The 19,467-nt window shown below is 45.1% G+C and overlaps 1 protein-coding gene across 1 annotated transcript in view; it reads right to left on the bottom strand.

Annotated features, from left to right (window-relative positions):
• Positions 1-19,467, bottom strand: part of FLT1 (fms related receptor tyrosine kinase 1) — a 577,293-nt gene that overhangs the window by 213,244 nt on the left and 344,582 nt on the right. Inside the window, exon 19 of the mRNA XM_069639312.1 lies at positions 1,311-1,424. Coding sequence (XP_069495413.1) covers positions 1,311-1,424 — 114 coding nt within the window. The remainder of the gene's footprint in view (positions 1-1,310; positions 1,425-19,467) is intronic.

Genomic DNA, 19,467 nt, shown 5'->3' with positions numbered 1-19,467 from the left:
GGCTGGTTATTTAAGTGGGATAGGAAACTGAGTGGAGGCTGTAATCAAGGGGACACAAACTAAGTGCTCGGTATGGCCTAAAGAGTGCAGAGTGTGGCCTAAAGGAGGGCGGGTGACTTATGCATGGGCCGTCTAACTCAAACAATACACCATGAAACCCTGCAAATATGTATTTTGGTTCACTCAGCATGTCGTCAGGTGGTTTTGTTTGCCTACAGTGTGCACAATGTAAACAAAACAGTCTCTGGCTCGGTCTGTAAATAAACAGCAATCTATACATAAACCACAAGCTGACTCAGTATATAAACAAACTTATTATGCAAATAAATCACCTGTAAGAAAGGGAATAGACCAACAGCACCAATGTGGGTTTCTTGCTGAGTTGCATAACATCAATGAACATTTAGGCGACATCATAATGACCACAGATTTTTCTATTGGATTTCTATGTGCCTGATAGTGATTCAAGCATGCAATCCTTCTGAGCATCTGATGCACACTGGGTTTAGTGTTCATTTAATGTGTCACAACACTCACCCTAACAGTAAAATGTCTGCAAACCACTTATACTCATTTGGACAGCCCAAACCTTCAGTTGTAAGGCTTGAGCTCTTCTGCTTCAACAAAGTACAACTTCCCTTTCCTTAATTGCATTTCCCTCAGAGCTTGTCAATTGATCAGAAGGTACCTGCAATTCAGTATCTACTGCAGAGCTTTTTCAGCCTTCAGAGCAATTGCTTGGGTGCTAATTAGAAGTGTTCTGAGGGAGTCCTCACATCACCCCAGCTTAACAGTAGTTTTCAAGACTGCAGGAGTGGCACCCTGGCTAGCCTCGGCCCACTCGAAGCCCTGCCATCACCTTTTAAGCAATGGACTGGGCATTGACCCGATGTTCAACAACATCATCTTGTGCACAAGGCAAGCATGCTGCCCTTGAGCTATACTTCCACCCCCATCAGATTTACAAAAAACTGTTAAAAGAGAAATGTAAAGGCTCACTTGTTTAAAGTGGTGCATGCCACAGTGGAATGCATACATTAGGTAATAGTACAGACAATTTATGAAATAGCCATAAGCTAATTCCTATAACCATAGATCTGCAGAAACACTGATATCAAAAGAGATACAAGACCTGCTTATCCATCGTTCCCTCGGGATGTACTCCCACTACCCTGCACCACAACAGGCACTCCCATTACCGTAAAAGAAAGAAATCAGAGCCACATCCCACCTCCTCACCCCCCACATTTGTCCTTTAAATGAAGCCATGCAGGGGGTTTCTGTTCATAGTGATGAAGGGGCTACTTTACCTCCTGGCCTTGTGCAGGCTCCCAGCAGGTTCACCACGTTGAGGTGATGTCCAATATGAATCAAGATCTTCAGCTCCGTCATCAGGGCTTTGTACTCGCTGGCTGTCGCTCCCTCTGTGGACACAGACCAGAGTGTGGACAATTAGAGTTTCTTCATTTGTTGCAACATCCCTGTCAACACTTGCAAGTTTGTCTTGTCTTTGCAAACAGACCAAACACTCGGATCTATGATGTTTTCCACAGGCCGATTTTGCCACAGCACATTTTCCCGGTGCCGTTCTCGGTGCACCAGGAAAACAACATTTCTCCCTTTGCCTTTTCTTGGCATTCCTTCAATGCAGGGAACACCCCTGCATCCAGGGGAATAATTTTAAGGGGGTACAAGGGTGTGGCCAGTGGCATACCGAGCCGGGGGCAAGCTGCCCACCATGGCTCTTTTAAGAACCAGATTGGGACATTTGTCAGTGGGACATCTCTCCCGTTCAACATCTCAATGAGGGTGCCCAATGAGAAAGGTGTCCCGCTGGCAGGGCATTGTGTGCAGAGCAATTCCTGCTCAGCACGCTCATGGTCCTGGCTGCAGGACACCTTACCCTATCCGAAAGGGAAAGGTGTCCCGCGGCCAGGACAATGTCTCAAGGAGTTGCGGGCAGCAGAGGGGCTCTCACTTTGCTCTGTGTCAACAGAGCATTACAATGTGAGCCATTAGGCACTGATGGGGGGGGGACTATTACAAGGACATTTGCCCCTTTAGAAATGTGAATGGGAGGGAGTGAGAGGGTGAATAACGGTGCATGCTTTATGAAATAATGACTATGGCCTTAAAACCCAAGGGGTAAAGGGGTATTTTTTAGGTTCACATTAATCTGATTGATGCTAGTGTGACTTTGCGTGCAGGATGGGGAGAATAGAACTAAAGTGCTACTCTTATTGCTCAACATATTTCTATGACAATGTTTATAGTGTTTAGTGTACTATGAAAGGCTAGTTTATTAATTAATTAATATATTTAATGTGATTAAGTTTAAAAAATAAACTTTACACATATATATCAGTTTGTAAAGAAACATAAAATCAGTCATAATTCATACATTAATAAAATACACTTATTACAAAGAAATCCATCCATTAATCATCCTTCATTACTAAAATACAATTCTAATAATTCCTGGCACTAATCATCGTTTGCCAATAACTTAGCCTAGCCGCATGATCCTGTTATATTAAGTTGTGTATTAGACCTCATTCTTCATGCTCATACCAGCTATTCATACCAGTACAATACAGCTTACGCTGGCCTCGGCTAATATATAGTGTCTAACATCACAAGAAAATGCCCAGTTTGGTTTCCACTTTCAACCAAATATTGTAAATTGCAGTTAACTAACAGGCTCATGCTTTCAGAGTTGACACAATGGTTCCAAAAGGATTTTTCCTTGATCGTATCATTCTTATGTACATACATTCCCAAATAAATAATATTCTATCATATCTCTCATTTCATAGCATTCGGTCAGAACATGTTTGGCAGTCTCCGGGATATCCCTATTCTTACAAAGGCGACAAAATTGCAGTTCTTTAGGAGTCTTATCTAACACCCATGTGATCACCTTAGTGGAGAGGTGTTCTAGTCTTAATAAGAGAATAAGGCGTCTTAATCTATTTGAGGGGCATAACATCAAGTATTGTTGAGGCTTCTTAAACATATATAATCTAGATTGCACAAAATTATATGATTTAAGTTTGCAGAGGTGCTCATAATTCTCCAACCAATCCCATAATTCTACTCGTCTTCCCAATGCGAACTGCTTTTTCTCCGTGAAGGGACCTGCCCGGTGTGTCCAACATACATCCTTTAGAAATTGTTCCATTTGGTTTATCCATTGGCATGTGGAGCTTTCTTTATTAAATTCTTGAGCAACTGCCCTCAATAAGGCATTGCCTGCTCCATTCACCATTTTTAGATACAATCCTGCTCTCTTTTTCAGGACCAATGCTTTCAACGATATCAACCCAAGCGCAAGTCTTAAGAGAGCCATTGGGATGCATGTCGGGAGACCTAATATCTTGCGCCAATATTTTCCCTCAATTAGCTGCAACCAGTTTAACTCCATTTGTATAAGTACTTCCAATCCATACACCATTATAGGGGACAAAACTTGGATGTATAAATGTTGTGATCCCCATAGCGTATAGCCCCCCCTGACTTATTGTAAAACGTTTAAAGAGGGCTGTGATTTGGGCTGCTCTTATAATACGGTTACGCTTACATATGAGGTAACTACCTGAGGGTTCGAACTCAGTCCCGAGATATCTATAAACCGGAACATATGTAATTTCAATGTTGTCAATAAAGAGCTTAACACGTGTAGTTCTTTTATTTGTGTATCTTATCACGTGAGTTTTTTCTATATTGATAGTGAGGCCATTTCTTTCAGAGTAGTCCCAGAGGGCCCGTGCCGATCGGCGTAACCCACTTATAGGGTGGTCAAATACTACTAGGCCATCTGCATATGCAAGAACCAGACAAGGATCTTTACCAATTTTCGGAGGACAGTTACTAGCCATGGCTATTGCCTGTGGTATATTGTGTACATATAAGTTGTACACAACAGGGGCAGTAACGCACCCCTGTTTAACTCCTCTGTTTTGCAAGACCTCTTCTGTCATATGACCTTGGAGATCTAATTTTGATCTCACCTTGGTGTTCTGGTGTAGTAATCTAAGGTAGTATAAAAGGTCAGCTGGGCAACCTAACATTTCCAGCTTCCTCCACAATCTCACTCTTGGAATAGTATCAAAAGCTGCCTTAAAGTCGACGTAGAGCGCGTACAGGGGAGGTTGCCCACTCTGCCGTGCCCTACTTCGCATTGTATCCATAACCAAAAGGTTTTGAGAAGTGGAATAGCCTTGTCTAAATCCACATTGAAACTTACATAGTATATTTGCTTTGTCCACCCATTCTTGCAATTTTTTCAATATTAGCGAGGCAAATAGTTTACCTGTAGTGTCGAGCATAGATAGCAACCTATAATTATTAGGATCCATGCGAGTTCCCCTTTTAAAAATCGGAATTAAAATTGCTGTCTGCCAAGAGCTCGGAACTTTACCTTCATTCAATACCTTCTTATATAAGATGTTGAGTAGATTGGCCCAAAAATTGGGATGACTCCTAATTACAATGTTCGCCAGGCCGTTAGGACCTCAGGCTCTAGACGATTTCAATAATTTGATCTCTGCCAAGATAGAATTATGTGAAATATCAGAGTTGGGTGGTACTACGCTTAACTGCATCATTTCCTTAGAATCAATAACTACATTACGCTTTTCCAAAAACCTAATCCACGCAGCACTACCAATGGGGTTAACTGTTTGTTTTATCTTGGTCCCTCTAGCTTCATTCAATACTGCCCAGATATTAGACACTTTCTTAGAGCAAATAGTCTGCACTAATCTTTGCCAATTTTTATTACGATCCGCACTTCTCTTGGCCTTAATGTTAGCCCTAGATCTATTCTTTAATCTCTTGACAATCACGCTATATGTTTCCCACGTTGAGCTAGATTTCTTCGCTTGACGCATATCCGCCCTCAGGGATCTTTTTGCATCCCTGATATAACTATCATATATGGGAGGTTTCCCCTGGTCACTGTCCATTGCTCTACTCGGCATTGTTGCATGTTTGCCAGAGAACAGGAGAATCCATTCCTCAACCTCATTCATGGACATCATATTAAATGCGTCAAGGTCAGGTAGACACTCTTCATTTAGGGCCTCCATTGCTCATTGTATGTTAATATCAGACCATTGTATTATAGTACCAGCATGGTTCACCTTAACATTGCCCTTATCATGCCGTGGGATCTCGGCCACTATGATATCAAAGGAGCACGTCAACATGGCATGGTCGCTCCATTTGTTTTGTACCACAGCCATATCATCCACAACAAGTAATACATTCGGCGAGACAAAGATATAATCTAATATACTGATAGATGAGCCATTGTTCCATGTATGCTTTCCTGGATGATCACTATCAGTACGCCCATTAATCATCTCGAATTCCCAATTTTGAAAAAATTGTACCCAATGTTGCCCTTCCCCATCCTCCTTATCATGTATCATTTCACATTTTGGATGCAGTTTTGAGTTCTTCATACTCACATCTCCCCCCAACATATGCGCATTTAAGTCTCCCATCACACAAACCTCAGAGTTATCTTGGACTATTAACCAGTTTGCAAGTAGTTTGTGTAATGCTTCTTGTATTAATTCACTCATCGCAGCCCCTGGCAGATTATATAAGCAAACCATTAGCATACTATCTAGACTTTTCTTTCCTTTATGTGCTATTTCAACAGCAATCATGTTATCCTCTAGGCTCTCCTCAATCCTTTGTGAGCTAAAAATGTTTGATACCCCAATCCAGAGTCCACCAATGGGCCTCCCCCTTTCGCCTTTTTTGGCAAAAGTCTGATATCCAACAAACCCGTCTAAGAACAAAGGGTTAATCGCCAAGGTTTCTTGTAAACAGATACAACTGTGTCCAGCTAACTGGGTTATCAATCCTTTATCCTTTAATAAGTGAGCAAAGCCCTGGCAGTTCCATGTCACTAATGTTAATTTTCATTTGCATTCAACAACCGTAGGCACAACCTCGACTAACCACTTCAACAGCAGTTGGACATCAGTCATCTCTACCTTCTTCCCAGTGGGTAGTTGAGGACCTAATGTCTTAATATTGGAGACAGCTGTTTCCGTCTCTAAGTGAATAGGATCTTCATATTTTATGTCAGCATCTACCTCGATATCCACAGTTCTCAGCTCATCTTTATATGTCCTTAATAACTGGGCAGTAGCCAAAAATGTACAATGCAAAGCTGACACCTGAGGATTAGTTCCTGACAAAGGTTCTAAAAATTGAAAATCCTCAGAGCAAAGTACTCTTAATTGAGGTACAGAGAACATTCTTTTCAGAAATTCCGATCGTGAAAGCCATTTACAGTCACCACTCTGATACAAACTTTTTATAAAGCAGATATGATTTCCCTCCACTTCATTGCCCTCTTTTTTGGATTCAGCTATACAAGGTGTTGAATCGAGAGGCCCACTTGGGCATGCTCGACCTTGGGTGTATTTGCGGCAATAAGATCTTCCTCGGATAGATAATCAATCATCGCTGTTTCCATTTCCTTAGCCTCGAAGGCTGCCACCTTCTCCGTTATCAGCCAGCTAGTCAGGCTTCCTTCCCCCGGAGCATTTCTCCTTTTAGCTCAAGCCGCTCTCTTTTTGGCTTTCTTGGAGCGGAGATTGATCATCTCTGGCACTATCAATGATTGATCATGGCTATCAACTCTTCTCTCCACCGATGCTTGCCTGGTCGTTCTGCGCTGTTTACAAGTAGTTATAGCGTCATTAGGCTCCTCCGGTGCTCAGTCTACTTCCGACCCTGGCTGCTGCTGAAGCTCAATCCCAATCTGTATGACATCGGACAGATTGCTTTCCACGTCCTCAGTGGGAATCTGACTTTGAGGATTATCCTTAGTCAATGTGTCGGTGTTGACTAAAATACGCCCAGCCATCTGTAATAGGATTTTTAATGCAAACTGCAGGGACGCCACTGATGCTTGTATTTCGGCTATTTCCATGGCTCCAGGAAAGTTGCTTATGGCCCTCTCGGCCTCAGAGCCGGAGGTAGTATCTATCATAAGGTTGGGTGAGGCAGATAGTCTTCCTATGGACGCCACCCCAATCGAGGGATCAGGGTGCTCTTTTACTTGACTCTCCATCTGAGGGATAGCCGGACTACCTGCAGGCACTGGTAACTGTGGAGTCATGCCTCTCTGTATATTTAAACATAGATCAAAAAGTGAATTATTGTCAATGTCTCCAAAGTTCAGCGAGCTACCCAGGTTAGTAATATTTAACTCTGTCCCTATGGGTGCCTCCAAAACCGTAGAATTAATTTCCACTGATGGATTGAGAGGGAAGAAACCGGTAATCCTGCTTTGATCTATGTGAATGTTCCTCTTAGGTTTATTCTTTTAACCCTTCGCATCCTCTGCGGTGGTCACCATCACTTTCTCCTTTTTCTTTCTTTTCAAGTTATATTTATTTGTTGGTGCAATAATTCGCTCTCCCAACTTTAATAAGAGTCCTCCTCTCGACCAGATACTGTCAAAGATTGCTAAACTAAGTGTCTTAAAACGTTTGGCTCAACAGGCTCTATCTATATCTTTTGTGAGCTTCCCTCAATAACCTCAGTCAGCGTCAAGGCTTAGTATCCTTAACTGGGCTCAGGATCAACGGGAGTATATCCCCGCAGTCTCCTGGCCGCTTTCTTCCGAGAGCTTGTTAAAGAGGGTAGATCGTATATTACAGTAAATGTCAGTCTCCAGCACAATTGAACATACACCACAGCAATATTTATTCTAAAATAGTACAATGCACCCGTGCATGTGAATGAATGTAGCTGGAGAGTCATATAGTCCTATTACATATAGGAGCCAACTTACAAAAATACTGCAATTATAATGCCCTTAGCATTCCAGGAGACCCAATGCTCACCGGTTCCTGATCACACCCCTTATCTCCAGGGAGCTTGAGCCGTCCTCATATAGCCGCCCCTTGACAGGACCTTGCAGGCAATCACCCCGCGGACTGTCACAGTCGAACACTTCTGCCATGCGAACCCGGAATAAGGCTCCCTGCTCTCCGTGCCTGGAATAAAGCTCCCTTCAGCTCACGGGCTCACAGCCTCACGGGCCCGCGGACTCACGGGCTCACGGGATCGCAGGTTCGCCGCCGTAAGAGGAAAGGACCCTCGTGCCTGGCTCAGCCTCTACAGCAGGCGCGTCAAGCCGTGAGCCGTAACGTGATGTGTCAAGCCGCACCTCTGCTCTGCTCTGTGCATTAGCCTCGCAGTGTAGAGAGACGTAAGGAGGCCGCTTCCGACACTGTCACTCACAATCCTTCATGTTTATTATGTAATGTGGTTTGCTTCCAAGGAATTGCTATACATAAAGTATTATTTAAGCACATGACATGCAAAGCAAAACCTTAAGAAATAGCTATATCAACTAAACCTGGGAAGATGTGCTCAATTACTTGAATTGTCCACATTCCGGTTTCACCATTTAACAAAAGTGTGTGATCCTGGGTAAATCATTTAATCACACTGTGTTCTGTACAGCTCTGTAAGTGATTTCAATTCACTTTACATCTTATGTAAATATATCATGGTAACTGTATATATAAAATCCTCAGGTATGTTTCCGTACTAAGCTGATGCAATTTATCAGTGTTAGGTTGCCCTCTGCTGTCCAAATAGCAAAGTGCACCTCTGTGTGCCATTTCACTTCAACAACAGCTAGCTATCATTTTAACAAACAGAATGACCACGGTTTTACACGGTCACCTTCACCTTCAACTTCCACCCCACTTTTCTTCACACAGGGCACAGCGGTTTGGTTCCAATGTCAAGGAACAGTTCATTTCTGGCTCAACGTTTCATTCTCTGAAGAGCAAAACGTTGTAGGACGAATGCCTCCTCAAAAGCTAAAACTGAACGTAGGTGTTGTAATTATACACTTTAATGATGCTACAATGCAATCTTATGCCATGATGGGACTCTGCAATGGAACAAGGTTGACAATTACGCGTCTACAAATACACATCATAGAGGCCCGTGTAATCGATGGATTGAACTTAGATACTGTTCTTATACCTCTCAGTCCATCTGATACAAATATGCCTTTCAAATTCAAAAGAAGACAGTTTCTTATACGTTTTTCCTTTTCAATGACCATTAATAAGTCACAGGGACAGACTTTTGACAGAATTTGCCTATACCCCTGAAACATGTATTCAGCCAAGGGCATCCATTTGTTGCTCCCTCAAGAGTCCGATCATTTAGCTTTGTATTTGAGAAGAATGAGATTGTCAATTGTGTTTACAATGAAATATATGAGTGAGCGAATAAATTAAAGTGGGATCATATGTAATTAAGAACAGTTAAGATATGCTAGATGGGTGCATGTTACGCTAGGTACAACTAGTTATAATAATATCTAATGCCTATAGAGTTGCTCCATATATAATAAAAGTGCAATTTAGGTATTTTGCACAACAAAATTATTTGTAACTTGGCTTACGTATGGCAATTTATTCTAAAGTCCCTTCCATGGTGCCTCCAAGTATCAAAGACTGATGATGCTCCTTGCAATCTGCTTTTCTGTGAAGTCGCTTCTGTTGGTGCAATCCATATGCAAATGAAGAGATTTGCATGTATTTTGCCGCAGAGCACCTAGACAGAGCTCTAACAGATGAGTGTCCTGCATCTGTAATGGTCCTGCAGTTTTATTTATTTGTGTTATGTGTTGAAATGCCATCTGTCGATAATATTAGGAACAGTGCTGGCCCCAGGCCTGCCACTGCCCTCTGCGAGATTGGTGCGCCCCCCGCCCACCACAAATGCCGAACAACAGAACTGACTCTGAAACTGGGGGGTGGTCCTACCCTCTGGAATTTAAATCTTTACAATGATTAAATGCAAGTAGGTTCAAACCCTAGTGAAGACACATCTAAATGGGGTTTAAAGTACGTTTCCATTTAGAAAGCTACTTGTGAAAACACATATACATTCAGGTGAATTGACACAGCTTTTTATTATTTAGCTGGTTATTTAACTTTTTTCAACATATCAACAGTAGTGCCCAAAGTGCAATCCACAAGCATCATTATTTCAAGGCATTATGACTGAGCATAAGCATATAAACAACATAACTCATCAATAAGTGGGAGCCTCATGAAAAACAATTCTATGAACACAGAGTCTTAATGAGTTTTGTGAATGGGAGATTTAGGTTAAAGATCTCCACTGCCCGGCTGAAATATGATCTCGTGCTTGGTCAAATGTGACCTCGTGATAGGTCTACGTCTAAATGTTATTTTAGAGATATCGGTGCAGCCGTTTATAAGTGCTCAAGGGGGTGGCCATTGGTGCTGCGGACGTTTCGGCTAAGATGATGGAAGCCGCCTTCTGGGGCCATGAGAGTCAGGTCACTCTGTGTGAGGAACAAGTAAAACATGCGAAATGTGTTAAAAAAGCAGCTAGTTGCTTGAGGGGGTCAAAAGTAAATATATACACATGGTGACAGAGCCAATGCAGTTCCAGAATCCAGACCCACTCACCTAGAGCTGGGAAAACCACTTGTTGCTAGCTTGGGTGGAGTTGCGGGGTAGCAGGTGGTAAAGCAGAAGTCCGAAGGCGGACCGCAGGCTGAGTGCTGGGCCAAGCCTGGAGTGGAAGGGGTGCCCTGGATGGGGTAGGGGTCCTCCAGGATGGTCTCATAAAATCTGAGCACTTAGATGGAGGCAGAAACCCTAAAAAAATTGGAAAACCACACTAAATACTGGGACCCAAATAATAGGTGCAATCTAGGTGTAGTATTACGATACAGGTAGTGACAGTACCTTGGAGCCCGAGTGAATTTAGGCAATGTGCAGGAGTCTGGATCAAGGTTAGGCAGCCCACGGGGAGTCCATCCGGCTGATTTGGATGGTCAAATGACGATACCTTAACCAACGCACGCAAGAAACTCAAAGAGATTGATAAAACGCTGGACACATTTATTGCCTCCACGCTTGAAGAGAAGCATAAAAAACTTGCCAAGGATATAAATAACTTTAAGATAGAACATGTTTACCCCTACCTGGCCGCTGATTACAAGGAAACTAAAGATAAAGAAAGGATGGTGAGGTAAGGAGGTACCTCAAGAAATAGGCGTAGAGGTGTCTCATTTTCAGACACCACTAGTTCAGATTCATCCACGGACGACCAACCCTAACCCAGAGGCAGACAAACTAACTTTGGCCAATTCCAACAATTTCAGCAACCACCTATGATGCCTTTTTTAGGCCAAGGGGGTCCCAGAGGAGGATACTGGGGCCCACACCAACAGCCTCAATTCCCCTTCTACAATTACCCCCAGTGGGGTCAGCCGAACAGACGGCGCAGAAACAACCGGAGGCAACAGTAACAAGCCCAATCTTCAACTTATCAGGAACTCCGCTGACTAAAGATGAGACATCAACATTGGCCAAGGCACTGTCATTCGTCCCTACCAATTATACTGATTGGTTTCAATTAGACCTTGAACTGTCCAACTTCTTGAGAACAATCAGAAGGAAAGTTTTCTTTCTTGACAAGGACCTCCCACCTCCACCAGAAGGCACAAGTCTAAGGCGTAAATCTGACTTTAATCCTACGGATACTGAAACACCGGCCTCCATATTATCCTTTGAAAAATGTATCCGGCATGAGATCCTGAAACTCCTATCAACACCTGAACAGCACAGACAGAACATAACCTCAGGGGAAAGAAAAGCTCTCAAAACCCTAGGCGAGAACAAATCTTTGTTGATCAAACCAGCCGATAAAGGCAGAGGCATAGTGGTACAAAACGCCACCCAATTCCATGACATGGTGATGACCCTGCTTAATGAACAAGGGAATTATAAAAAACTCAAAAAAGACCCTACATTGGAGATTAAAACCAAGATCCAAGAAGTCACCAGATACGCGCTGGTTCGGGACTGGATCACTGACAAAGATGAGGCATTTTTGAATACTTCAGAAGGTAGCACTCCGGCATTATATGCCCTCCCAAAAATACACAACAACAGTACTCTACCCGCGGGGAGACCGATAGTCTCAGGTTGTGGCTCTATTCTAGAACCCATTGGGAAATGTATTGACCATTTCTTGAAACCATTGAGCCAACGCACGCCGACCTATCTCAGAGATACCATGGACATGATTTCTAAATTTGAAAACCAGCCATCCAACCCATTGGAAGATCTTCTTGTCACTCTTGACATTAAGAGCTTATACGCCAGCATCCCTCAACACCAGGCATTGCAATGCATAAGAAGCCACCTTACCCTGTACATGACACAAAGAAGGGTCCCCATCAACTTCATAGTTTAATGGCTTGAAATAGCACTTAGCAATAACTTCTTCACATTCAATGACAGCTTTTACCTGCAGACATGTGGGACAGCCATGGGAGCCATCTTCGCACCCAGCATGGCCATCATTTTCATGGCTGAATACGAAGAGTGGCACATGTACTGAACACCTCCAATCTGTTTCTCGACTCTGTCACCCTATGGTACAGATATATCGATGACATTATTTTCATCTGGAAAGGAGACAGCAACACCCTTGAACGGTTCTTTGAATGGCTTAACACATGAACCCAGGAAATCCAATTCACTGTCAGCAAAAGTAATCTGAAAATCAATTTCCTTGATCTCATTATCTCACCTAAGGACAACAAACTGGAATGCACCATTTACAAAAAAATGACAGACAGGAACACGGTGCTCCACTATACCAGCCATCATCCCAAAAGCCTCAGGGATAACCTCCCCTATGGCCAGTTCCTTAGAATACACCGCAATTGCTCCTAGTTTGAAGAATTCCAGAAACACTCTAGCACTCTGCAGCTCAAATTGGCGTCCAGGGGATACCGCAGAAAACTCATCAAAAACACTGAATGAAGAGCCCACTACACACCTAGGGAAACGCTCCTGATACCCAAACAACATGACAACATAGCAGATAACATCATGGCCTGCGTCTCGACATTCGGTCCGACCACCTCCAAACTTAAGGCACACATCAGGAAGTTTTTGGCCATTGGTCCAAGTGAGTCTGCCCGCTGAACCCAGACCTAGGATGGCACTCAAGAGGTCTAAAAACCTCAAAGATTTACTGACCAACACCAGAACCAGGAGGAATACTGAACGCTCGACTTTATGGAACATGAGGGAGATATTCAGACATCACCCCTGCGGTGGATGCACCGCATGTACACAAACACGCAAAATCAACTCCTTCTCTATTGACGGCAAAGAATGGCAACTGAAGCATTTTTCAAATTGCAAAACAGCTAATGTGATTTATGTGATCTAATGCCCTTGTGGACTACGCTACGTAGGGCAAACCTCCATCTATTCACAAACGCATAGGAGAACACAAATCCAGGATACGATGTAAATGTTTTAGCGCTCCTCTGGTCAACCATTTCCATGAGTTCAAGCACAGCCCGACTCTTTCTCCTGGTGGGTGGTCGACAAAGTTCAAGACAAGGTCAACACTGCCAACTCATTGAACTTTAAAGAAGCATGGTGGATGTTTAAACTTAAATCCACCATAAAGGGCCTCAATGAGGCCCAACAAGGACAATATAGCACTCAATACACTTCCCAGGACTCCACCCAGTCCATCACTAGTCCTGTCCCGCCTTGTCCCGCTCACCCCCAGAGCACTGGGAACATGGGGCACATCTAAGCCCGCTTTTCCCGATCTGCATGACACCTTACCCCGGATTTGGCTTGTCAATGTCTCCCTCCAGGGAGACCCATAGGGAACTCACTTCCATCTAGTAGCCCATTCGATTAGACCCTTATGGGTCCTACCACAACAAAACATTTTTTTCCCTAGAGCCTTCCCTTCATCTGCTCTAGACTGGCTCCGCCCTTCTTACGTTCCATCCCCAGCTGTTTACTCACTTGGTATCCAGACGGGCAGCCCCATAGGGTCATTTAGGGACACTAATGAGGGTACATTTAGAGGGACTATGCGGAACCTTTGGGCTTCTCTAGGCATACCGAGATCTTGACAGTCACCTTGGTCACTTGTAGCCATGCTTAATTCATCTTTCAACATCAGTGGTGATAATCTACATATGCAAAATGTTGCTCTATCTGATAATGACTTCTATGTGACAGGCTGTAATCACTGTTGTCATCATTGTTTGGAAATAGTGGTGGCACACACAGTCTCTTCCTAGTACCACACTCATGTCTATGGGATTCCGTGTGCAGCCTGCCCTCATTTTTTGTCCTAACATTGGAGTTAGATGCATTGAGACATGCTAGTGACGTGATTCAGGCTCAAAATGTTGCATGAATGCTACAATGGCTTTGCCCCTGTATACATCACCTCCGGAGGTCTCCCATTCCATGCTTTTGAGCAACCAGCAAACTGGACTTACACCCCACACGCACGCATGCGCCCGATGCAGGGTTACTACCCCTGGACACATGCGCGTGCGCCCATACAAACACTATACACACGCGCCTGCGCCTCACGTGGGGACACTACCCCCGGGTGCATGCGCGCACGCTCGGTCTTCCCCTAAACTGCAGAGCCACAGCTCGTTGCCAGAGCCAGCACAGGCTCCAATAGAGGACAACAGCCTCCACTCCAAGTGCCTAGATTTGCAGGTAACTTCGCTGCTCCCCTTTTTTACCCACCGGCCTCTCTTCATGGGGCTGGGTCTGCTCAGATGACCTTGGACATTGTTCTTTTCTATAAATTACTTACCCACCCCTCCTCCTTTCCTGCTCATAGGAGGCACCTGTCCCACTCTTCTCTTCCAAATCAGCCGGATGGACTCCCCGTGGGCTGCCTAAGGTTGATCCAGACTCCTGCACCTTGCCTAAATTCACTCGGGCTAGAAAGCTACTGTCACCACCTGTATCGTGATACTACACCTAGATTACACCTATTATTTGGGTCCCAGTATTTAGTGTGGTTTTCCAATTTTTTTAGGGGTCCTGTCTCCATCTAAGTGCTCACATTTTCTGGGACCATCCTGAAGGACCCCTACCCCATCCAGGGCACCCCTTCCGCTACCAGGCATGGCCCAGCACTCAGCCTGCGGTCCGCATCCAGACTTCTGCTTTACCACCTGCTACACCGCACCTCCACCCAAGCTAGCAACAAGTGGTTTTCCCAGTTCTAGGTGAGGTGGTTTGGATTCTCGAACTGCACTGGCTCTGTCACCATATGTATATATTTACTTTTGACCCCCTCAAGCACCTAGCTGCTTTTTTAACACATTTTGCATGTTTTACTTGTTCCTCACACAGAGTGACCTGACTCTCATTGCCCCAGAAGAAGGCTTCCATCATTTTAGCCGAAACGTCTGCAGCACCGAATCCCACCCCCTTGGGCACTTATAAACTGCTGCACCGACATCTCTAAAATAACATTCAGACGTAGACCTATCACAAGGTCATATTCGACCAAGCACAAGGTCATATTTCAGCCGGGCAGAGGAGATCTTTAACCTAAATCTCCCATTCACAAAACTCATTAAGACTCTGTGTTCATCGAATTGTTTTTCATGATACTCCCACTTATTGATGAGTTATGTTGTTTATATGCTTATGCTCAGTCATAATGCCTTGAAATAATTGTTTTTGTGGATTGCACTTTGGGCACTACTGTTGATATGTTGAAAAAAGTTAAATAACCAGCTAAATAATAAAAAGCTGTGTCAATTCATCTGAATGTATATGTGTTTTCACAAGCAGCTTGCTAAATGGAAAAATGCCTTAAACCCCATTTAGATGTGTCTTCACTAGGGTTTGAACCTACTTGCATTTAATTATTGTAAAGATTTAAATTCCAGAGGGTAGGACCCCCCTCAGTTTCAGTGTCTTTCCAGCCCGTTTGTCCTCCCCGTTCTAGAGCGGCCCCTCTTTGTTTTAGAACAACAGAACTGAGCCCCCTTCCAGCTCAGTGTCCTGTAAATAGCGCCTTTCAACAAATCATGCAGTGATTCGTTAGTGGGCACTGTTTACATGACGCTGAGATGGAGGCAATGAGCCCATTTTTGCTGCACCATAGGGGCATCCTTGTGCGGCCGCACCCTCTGAGCGCACCTTGAGACAGCGCTGGTTACCAGAAAAGTAGATTTGAGCAGGGGTGGGCAGTTTGGGGAACCGTACGAGACCGTATGGAATTGTGTGCATTGTTAATTTGGCAGGGGCCCCTTTCCTGTAGATGTCATGTCCTCACCAACATTTTCAGCAAAGTTACTCTACTGCTCTCAACCTCATAATCCCCCACTGCAGAATCCCCCACCAGAAAGTGGTGCGCCTCGTCACAGTTAAGGTGGCTGACTGTGGGTAGGTGGAGGAATGGGGGTGAGGTCCGGGTATGGGGAAGGGCTAAGGATGTGGGAGGGGCAGGGTCCCTTGCAGAACGCACCTTTTTCCCACGCTCTCTCCTCCCGCCAAACCATTGCACTGCGTTCTGCAAGGGACACCCCTGTAACGCTCGACCTTCTTCCCGCTCCCTATCACGTCTGTCCCATCCACCCCTGCCCCTCCCACATCCTTAGCCCTTCCCCATACCCGGACCTCACCCCCATTCCTCCACCTACCCACAGTCAGCCACCTTAACTGTGACGAGGCGCACCACTTTCTGGTCCCTTCTCTTTTGTATGCGTGGAGAGCATATGCGCTCATTCCTGACAGGCCACCATCAACAAAGCATTGTGTCAGGGACATGTTTACAATGAAAGTGGGTGTTACCAAAAACCCCACGGCATATCCATCATAAATGGAAAGGGTCCCTCAGCCTTTCTTCGGTAAGACAGTTTCCAATATTGCAATCGCGCAGGCAAAAACTAATTTCGGAATGTAGTTGTTTGTTTTGATAGCTATTTCTAATCTTATAAGGACCTGTAAGTTGATGTAGGGTTTCTCTAGGGTTCCTTCCCCCATATTTTGCGGACACCTTCAACATGATACAACCTAGTACATATCCTACCCCTTCAATGTGACATAGCCTAGCTTATCTCCCCATACCTGCCTTCATTAGAGAACCAAAAACCCAGAGTTATGTCACCCAAGCTCTGCCCACTGGCCATGGTCACATATTTTTAAAAAAAACACGACTGCTAAGAAATATAAAAAAGTGCTAAGAAAACAGGGCAGTTTTTCCCCAAACTAGCAATTGCAATAGAAACAGGAAAACCTGGTAAATGAGTCAAGTTTTGTTTTCTTCCTTGTCAGACTCCACAATGCATTTCTTTCCCTTTAAAAAGGGAAAGTAACTTCATACACAATTTTCTGCACGCAGCCATGTTTATATAAACTCTATAACTTGACAACAAGACCAGTGGATTTTCAGGGACAGTCGCGTAACGTTCAGCGCATAATATCATGAGCCAGATTGCAGAAATGTGTATTTTTGCATGGTGTTCGCACTCAGGGCCCGATTCTCAACTGGGTGTTAAGTACCGAAAAGGTTGTTTAAAGTGTTAACAACCTTTTCGTTACTTAAGACCTATTCTGAAGGTGGCACATTCTTCTGAAGTCGGTAGGAATACACCACTTTTGGAATACATGTGGTAGTTGCTAGGATGGGTTGGAAACCAACCTAGCAACCGCCACATTTGTAACCTGCCACTTTAGACTGGTATTCTTGTGGCACTCCTCCAGTTTTATATGTGAACTAAAGGTGCGCACAAATACGGTACCATTTTGGTGCTAGTTTTTTGCAGGAGTGCCACAAGACGTCTTGTTGCAGTGCAGGGTGTATATGAACACTTTCATATACACCAAAGTAAGCAGCTTCAACGTTGTATTTTGCAACGTTGAAGCTGCTTACTTTGGTGCGTATGAAAGTGTTCTCAGCAGCAGTTTTGTAAAATAATGAATATGTCGCTATTTTAAAAAATGCTGCTGAGATTTCAGGATTGCACCCATTATGATAAAAACAGGCGCAATGCTAAAGGTGCACTGTCGTGCACTACGAGGACGCCCAGGCTCACTTGAGAATACTAGTGGAGCCTGGGCGTCCTGATTTGGCTCAGTGAACCCTGCTATTTAGCATGTTCACTGTGCCAAGTTAAGAATCGTGCCCTGAGGCAGCAATTAGCCTAATGCAGGAATGTTTACGGCTCATTTATATAGTGGTGTCCTGAATAGCCAGAAACCCAGAGACTCCATGCTCTTCCCAGGAGACTCAGAAAAGAGCATACAAACCCTGCCTTTAGCATGATATAGCCTATCACACACCCACTGCCTTCCACAACAGGCAGCCTACCACACCCCACTGCCTCCCACAGGAGGCAGCCTACCACACACCCACGGTCTTCCACAAAAGGCAGCCTACCACATCCTCTGCCTTCCACAAGAGGCAGCCTACCACTCACCCACGGCATTCCACAAGCGACAGCCTACCATCCACCCACTGTCTTCCACAAGAGGCAGCCTACCCCACCCCACTGCCTTCCACAAGTGGCACCCTACCACACACCCACTCCCTTCCACAAGAGGCAGCCTACAGCACACCCACTCCCTTCCACAAGAGGCAGCCTACCACACTCCACTGCCTTCTACAAGAGGCAGCCTACCACACACCCACTGCCTTCCACAAGAGGCAGCCTACCACACAGCCACTCCCTTCCACAAGAGGTAGCCTATCGCACACCCACTGCCTTCCACAGGAGGCAGCCTACCACACCTCGCTGCCTTCCACAAGAGGTAGCCTACCACACCCCACTGCCTCCATAAGAGGCAGCCTACCACACCCCATTGCCTTCCACAAGAGACAGTCTACCACACACCCACTGCCGTCCACAAGAGGAAGCCTACCACACCCCACTGCCTTCCACAAGTTACAGCATACCACACACCCACTGCCTTCCACAAGAGGCAGCCTACCACACACCCACTGCCATCCACAAGAGGCAGCCAACCACACTCCACTGCTTTCCACAAGAGGCAGACTACCACACACCCACTGCCTTCCTGAAGAGGCAGCCTACCCCACCCCACCGTCTTCCACAAGAGGCAGCCTACCACACACCTACTGCCTTCCACTGGAGGCAGCCTACCGCACTCCGCTACCTTCCACAAAAGGCAGCCTGCTACACACCCACTGCCTTCCACAAGAGGCAGCCTACCACACACCAACTGCCTTCCACAAGAGTCCGCCTACCACACCCCACTGTCTTCCACAAGGGAAAGCCCACCACACCCCTCTGTCTCCCACAAGAGGCAGCCTACCACACCCCACTGCCTTCTACAAGAGGCAGCCTTCCACACTCCACTGCTTTCCACAAGAGGCAGCCTACCACACACCCACTGCCTTCCTGAAGAGGCAGCCTACCACACCCCACCGTCTTCCACAAGAGGCAGCCTACCACACACCTACTGCCTTCCACTGGAGGCAGTCTACCGCACTCCATTACCTTCCACAAAAGGCAGCCTACTACACACCCACTGCCTTCCACAAGAGGCAGCCTACCACACACCAACCGCCTAACACAAGAGGCAGCCTACC

This window comes from Ambystoma mexicanum, chromosome 7q (assembly GCF_040938575.1).
Source record: "Ambystoma mexicanum isolate Mex_15411 chromosome 7q, UKY_AmexF1_1, whole genome shotgun sequence".
In the NCBI taxonomy this organism is placed as follows: domain Eukaryota; kingdom Metazoa; phylum Chordata; class Amphibia; order Caudata; family Ambystomatidae; genus Ambystoma; species Ambystoma mexicanum.
Note: the sequence above shows the minus strand (reverse complement) of the source record. Positions and strands in the feature narration are given on the sequence as shown.